General features: G+C 44.9%; 1 protein-coding gene and 1 pseudogene across 1 annotated transcript in view; one reads left to right on the top strand and one right to left on the bottom strand.

Annotated features, from left to right (window-relative positions):
* Positions 1–5,995, top strand: part of LOC102830768 (chromosome unknown open reading frame, human C12orf45) — a 10,387-nt gene extending 4,392 nt beyond the window's left edge. The window contains 3 exon segments of the mRNA XM_006878359.1: positions 4,000–4,136; positions 5,654–5,863; positions 5,981–5,995. Of these exon segments, the coding sequence (XP_006878421.1) occupies positions 4,000–4,136; positions 5,654–5,863; positions 5,981–5,995 (362 nt within the window).
* On the bottom strand, positions 897–2,618 carry LOC102828074 (annotated as a pseudogene).
* Positions 5,996–6,771: the final 776 nt, after the last annotated feature.

Raw genomic sequence — 6,771 nt, 5'->3', positions numbered from 1 at the left:
TTGCACATAAAAGATTACACTTTTAGTTGGAAAGAGCAAGGCACTGGTTAAAGGAATATATAGAAACAAAATAATGCAGTAAGTAAAAAAGTGTTTTATGAAATTTGGGATCTGCGTACAAGGCTGAGTTCTTTAAACTTTAACGTCCCTCTTGTTGTATATTGCCTGCCCTTGTCACCCATGTTAATATGTGTCTCCCCCTCTAGCCCATGAATAATTAATTCCCCACCCCCAGCCTGTAACCATCATAGATTATTTCTTTTATCAATAAAACTCCCCCCTCCCCCCATTTTTTACAACATTGGTCTCATACAGTATTTGTACTTTGGTGATTAACTAATTTCACTCCACATAATGTCCTCCAGCTTCAACCATGTTGTGGGGTGTTTCACAGATTCATCACATTCCTCAACATTTTGTAGTGTTGTGGGATCAGCCCTGAACTGCTAAATGCAAAGTCTGTGTTTCAAACCCACCAGCCACTCCTCGGAAACCCTATACCAAGTCGCCGCGAGTCAGAACTGACTCGATGGCACTTAACAACAACAACAATCTAAGTCAGTACCCTAAGAACTCTATCTGATGCCTCATATATGAGGGGCTTCAAAATATTCATGGGAAACTTCCATTCTCTCTCTTTTTTTTTTTTTTTAGCACACAGAGGGCTCTTTATTCAGACAGCAGAGTAAGTCACAGCCAAGTGGAGGACTACACTGTCTCTGCAGCAACAGTTTCAGCGCTAAAGCCCCTGGGTCTGTCAGGCAGATGGCTCCAGGCTCAGGAGAAACATTTTCCAGGGATGAGACCGTATCAGGCCACTGGCTGCAGTGAGGAAGGGTGGCTGGGGGAAGTGGCTGGTGAGGTTCCCCAGCAGCTCATGCTTCTTCAGGCTTCCTTCAGCTGGGCACAGTGAGCTTACCCAGCATGCCCTTGCTGATGTGGCCCTTCAGATACCTCTGCCTTGTTGCCTTTTGCTCCCAGCACCTTCATCATCTTGTTTGCGCTTGGGGATTTTCATCTCAGGGTTGTAATATGTTGGGCAGACCAGCTCCTTAAACTCATCCACCAGGGAGCCCAGTCTTTTATCCATTGCTTCAACATTGGGTGATGTCAGATCTTCGGAATGTTCTGGCTCCATCAAATCCAATGCCAAGGACTCCAGGTTCCTGAAGTGTTGCTGCAGCACTGGGTTCTCGAAGCTGTCACTCCTGGATTTGAAGCGCAGCTTCTGGACAGTAGCTTTCATCTTGTCTATTCGCTCTGGGTTTGCTATGACTTTTTCAGTACACGGCACCTTCTGTTTATTGTCGGCATAGGGCAGGAGAGTAAGCTGGAAGCCTGGGGGAGTCAGGATGGTCATCTAGCTCCTCTTCCTGTGGCACCAATGTCACCAAGTAAGAGGGCTGTTCTTGTGGGGTATGTATCTGCACACTGCCATGACCTTCTTCTCCAGGCATTTGGTGAGTAGAGCAGTGAATAGGGCTGTGTTCCCGGTCACCAGGGACTCCTCGGGGTACGCAAACAGCGAGGGCCGCAGGTAATGGTGCTTCTTCAGCATGACCAACGGCTTGAAACCGATGAGACTTGAACCTGGTTCATCAAACCGTTTTAGCTGTTCCATTTCCTCTGTCTCTAGTTCAATCTGACGACTCCCATAGGTCTGAGACCTCTTGGTGTCACTGGGCAGAAGCAAACTGCATTGTTTACATTAAATGTCGGGGGGCTCATAGTTTTCACAGGCTTATTTGTTTCCCAATACAGTCTCACGGGGGGAGGCCTAAACGCCTTCTGGACCAGATTATAAATACCCACACTGAGCGCTGTGTCTTTGTTGAGCTTGAACTTTATCCTGCTGAACGTGTGCTTCTTGGTCTCCTTGGCTCGAACTTTCCTCAGCAGGTCTTCCAGCTTGCTTGATTCCTCAAAGTGGACTTCTGTGTCCTCATCCTCTGCTATGCTGATGATACCTCTGTAGAACAAGGATGTATCAAAGCCTCCATGCTTCTTCAGGTGCATCAAGTCCCAGAAGATAGCTGTGTCGCTGGAAATCAGCGCCTTTAGTCCTGGCCTGACTGGCTTTGGCAGTATCATTGCCATGGGGTCATCGTCATTGGTGAACAGTATGCTTCTCTTATGACTCAATGTGAACTGGACATCACTAAAGAGGTTGGCACAGACCCACCGTGCCTCACTTAGTGAATAGTCAGATCCTTGGCCAGTTAGGTCTTGGAAATGTTTCTCTCCCTGCTGCCCCTTTACACCGGTCAAGTTCCAGCACTCGTTTGACACCCGGATTATCCAGCTGCTGTAAGACATAACTACTATGGAAATTCACTGGATTTTTCTCTTTCCCAGTACCAAAGAATACCAGGGCCAAGAGCTCCCGATCGCAGCTTATGATCTTGTTGGTGTACACACTCAGGATGTACTTGGATACTCCTGTCCAAGGGAGTCAGTTCATCCTGAGATTCAAACACGGCCCTGGAAGCATCAACTAAGAAAATCAGACTGTCTCTTCCCGAGTATTTATATTCTCCACCTGCTTCAGTGCCCTCACCTTCTTCTTCTTCTTCTTCTTCCTCTTCTTCATCTCCCTCGGTTTTGTAATAAGACTCCCACTAAGTCCCCTCGTATTCCGAGGTCTTTCCCCTCCAGTGGTGGTGGTAACGGTATGTTGTCACGTCGGTTCTGACTTATAGTAACCCTGCATAGAGTTTCCAAGGCTATAAATCTTTACAGAAGCAGACAGCCTCATCTTTCTCCCAGGTGGGTTTGAACTGCTATTCCTTTGAGTGACTGGTGGGTTTGAACTGCTATTCCTTCTGTTAGCAGCCCAACATGTCAACATGTAACCCACCATTCTACTAGGACTCCTTTTACGGCGTCCTTATTCTGCTACTAGGAGTGTAGTGGCTCTGTAGGATAAGTATTGGACTGGATCGGCAGTGTGACCCCACCAGCTGCTCAGTAGGAGAAAGATGAGGCTTTCTGTTCCCGCAAAGATACATCTTGGAAACCTTATGCAGGGTTGCTATGACATTTTGGAAACCTTATGCAGGGTTGCTATGAGTCTGAACCAACTTAATGGCACTTACAACAACACTCAGTTACTATTTGTTGAGGGTGTCAGTTCTCTAGGAGTGTATAATTCTGGAGTATATGAAAAGTACAAATGAAAGCATTTGAAAAATAATTATATGCTGAATTATACTCTTGGTGTGGTGCTGTAGGATCAGCAGTGGACTTCGAACCACAAAGTTGGCAGTTCAAATCCACCAGCTGCTCCTTGGAAACTCTATACAGGGTTGTTGTTGTTATGTGCCGTGGAGTCGGTTCCGACTCATAGCGACCCTGTACAGGGTTTCCGAGGCTGTAAATCTTTATGGGAGCAGAAAGCCTCATCTTTCTCCCATGGAACAGCCGGTAGTTTCAAACTGCTGACCATGAGATTAGCAGCCCGATTTGTCACCACTGTGCTACCAGAGCTCCTTTATACAGGGTTGCTGAGTCGGAACCAACTTGATGACACTTAACAATAACAACTGCTTTAAAGGAGTTCTGATGTGGTGCTGTAGGGTAAGCACTGGACTGCTAACTACAGGCCAGCAGTTCAAACCCACCAGCCACTCTGTGGAAATGTTATAGGATCACTGTGAATCAGAACAGACTTGGTAACACTTCACAATAGCAACTCTGTCCTTAAAATTTAGTAGAAAATGGAGATTTTTAAAACAGAAAAAACTTGAAGTCTTGATGTCCTGGTGTGACAATGTAGAATAAGCACTGTACTGCTAACTGCAAGGTCGGTGGTTCGAACCCACCAATAGCTCCTGGAAATCCCTATATAGGTTTGCTGTGAAGTTGGAATCGACTTCGTGGAACTAACAACAGCAGTTGTTATTAGATTCAGGAGTGCTCTATGGGGATGGAAATCCTGGATTTTAGAACTTGCGGTTTGGCCAAGTGTTACCTAGCTGTTGGTGTCTTTTCTCTCCTTAGTGTTGGATCAAGTGCAGAGCTTTCTCCCACAGATGGCCCGGGCCAATGAAAAGCTCAGACAAGAAATGGCAGCTGCCCCACCTGGTCAGTTTGATATTGAAAATGTTGAGGAGACTCTTGGAAAAGTTATACACATGGTAATTATACTTGACTTTTTTTTTTTTTAAAGTAAAATGGCCTTGTCACTTTAAAAAAAGAGAGCGCTCGCTTCTTCATTTGAATTCTGAATGTTATTTTCCTTCTCCGAGTATCCCATAGGTCCTTAGGTCATTTTATGAGCTGGGCCATGTCCATGTGTAAACCCTCCCTGGGGGAAATGTAGGAAATTTTTAGTGCAGTCAAGGGGAGGCTTTTTCAAGGCATATAATACATTTGTTATCTTGAATCATTCGTTTACTAAACATCTTGTTTTATCTTCCCCCATCCCCAGTCCTACGTCCAAGAGAGGGACTCATAGTCTGATTTCATAGATGGTACAAAAATAAATGATGTGTTTAATGGAAAAACTGGTTATACAAGTATGAGTCATATGTGGAACGGTCTCTCAGTATAGACTCACTTGTTCTTACACTAGAATTCACTGTGTCTTGACAGGATTGATGCTGTTATAGTAATATATAACTCATCCAAGAATCTTGTTAGCTCTACCTTAGAATAGATCCCACCTTTACAGCCACCCTACCTGGTCCACGTCACTCTGACCTGTCCTTTGGGCAGGTGCCGACGTTTCCTGGCAGGTCTTCTACTCTCACGTCACAGGCGACGGCTCTTGACATGGCGTGTGCACAGTTGGGACGAATGGGTCTTCCCTTGACATCTCTAATAAGCACATAGCCCTTACTCAGGGGGCCTCCAGCTTTCTGTCTCAGGCTATGTTCTGTGGACCTACGGTTTCCCTAGGTTGTAGTGCAAAAGCAGCCACAGACTCCACGTAAATGAAGAAATATGGCTTATAAATCGTATTTATGAAGGTTGAAATGTATCATTGAATTCTCAAGTTCTACAAAATGTCATCATTTTGATTTTTCAATCATTTGAAAAAAAAAAAGGGCAAAGTATCTTCTGAGCTCATGAGCTGAACGCAGACAGGCAAGAGAGCAGACTTGGCCTGTGGTCTATAGTCTGGCAACCACAAGGGCTTTGTTTCATTTATTTCTACAGAGTCTCTAGTATCTACAGTGGTGCTTGGCTCATGTTAATTGTTGTTCATTGTTGACTGAATGTTGGCCCAACATACTCAGGCCCTACAGAACTAGGTTCTGGGAGACTTTTTGCTTATAGTAATATGAATCATTATATTGGATCATGGCTACTCAAATAATTGTTATTGTTGTTAAGTACCTTCTGGTCGATTCTGACTTAAATAAAAGTGCCATATTGTCTCTCAATAAACCCTTGTGCTGAGTGTTTCCAACCAAAACCAGATCCCGCTGCTACCGAAGCTATTCTGGCTCAGCTTCCCTGACTCTAGTACTTTGCAGGAGGAAACGGCGTCATCTTTCTCCCTTGGAGCAGCTGGTGGGTTTTAATCACCAGCCTCACAGTTAGTTGCGGAGTACCACCCCAGTTGCACCATAGTTTGCCAGTATTGGTCTGTTGTCACTTCACTAGCGAGTAGCCCTGAAATGATCTTCCTGCCCTGTGCTTGTTGCAGGACGTGGCTTTGTTCGAGATGGATCAGTCCAACTCAAAAGCAGAGGACAGTTCAGAGGACAGCTCAGAATCTGAGGACGAAGAGGTCAGTGTTCCTCATGAAGTCACCATGGAGAACATTAAGTTGCCTAATTCTGAAGGTGGAAAAGGCAAGATAGAAGTATTGGACAGTCCTGCGAGTAAGAAGAAGAAACAGTGAAATAAATGGCCTGTAAGAAAACAGACAGTGGGCACTGCTGATGCTGTGGAAAGCCTGTGGCTCACTGTTGTTTTGTGTTCCGGATGCCTGTGTGGCTTCACCTGGTATGCTGTGTGTTTTGTGTCTCAGAGAAACAACAGCTAGTGTTTAAGGACTTTGACTCCAGGCAGACCTTGGAGATATTGCAGGTTTTTTCCAGACCACCACAATAAAGCGACCACAATGAGTGGGTCACACAGAGTTTTTGGTTGCTCAATGCTTAGAAGAGTTACATTTCATTATATTGTAATCTTTGAAGTGTGCAATGCCAGTGAAAATGTTTGAAATAGAATTAGCAAAACGTGACACAAATGAGAAGTGAGCACATGCTTAAGGATACCATGGGACTTGCTGGACGCAGGATTGCCACAGACCTTCTTTTCGCAAAAGCTGTAGCATCTGCAGAGCACAATAAAACGAGGGCTGCGTGCACACACAGGTGAGACTGGTCTTTGCTCTCATGCTGAAGAGATTTACTACTGAGAAAACGTTATTGTGTGCGTGGCAATGAGTGAATTTGTTCGCATCTTCAACATGGACTTTGGAAATACTAATTTAATATACGTTATCTGTTTTGAGGCGTTCTGGTGTGGCGCTGTGGGTTAATGCGCTAGACTGCGAAGTCGGTTAGAACGGCAAGGTTGGTGGTTCAAGCTCACCAGTCGCTCCTTGGAAACCCTCTACAGGGTTGCTATGGGTTGGAACCGACTTGATAGCTCTTAACAACTACTTCTGTTTTGATGTTTTGTTTTGGTAATGATGCAAATCTGATGTTGTACTCTGTAAACTTTCACAGACTACATCATCGGTTTTGCATCATGGAACAAATCACACCTTTTGTTTCACTCCATTGATTACAGTCTCCTCCATGTAACAACAAC

The sequence above is a fragment of the Chrysochloris asiatica genome, unplaced genomic scaffold, assembly GCF_000296735.1.
Source record: "Chrysochloris asiatica unplaced genomic scaffold, ChrAsi1.0 scaffold00160, whole genome shotgun sequence".
Taxonomy (NCBI): domain Eukaryota; kingdom Metazoa; phylum Chordata; class Mammalia; order Afrosoricida; family Chrysochloridae; genus Chrysochloris; species Chrysochloris asiatica.
The sequence above is the reverse complement of the archived record's forward strand: the minus strand, read 5'-3'. Positions and strand labels throughout refer to the sequence as shown.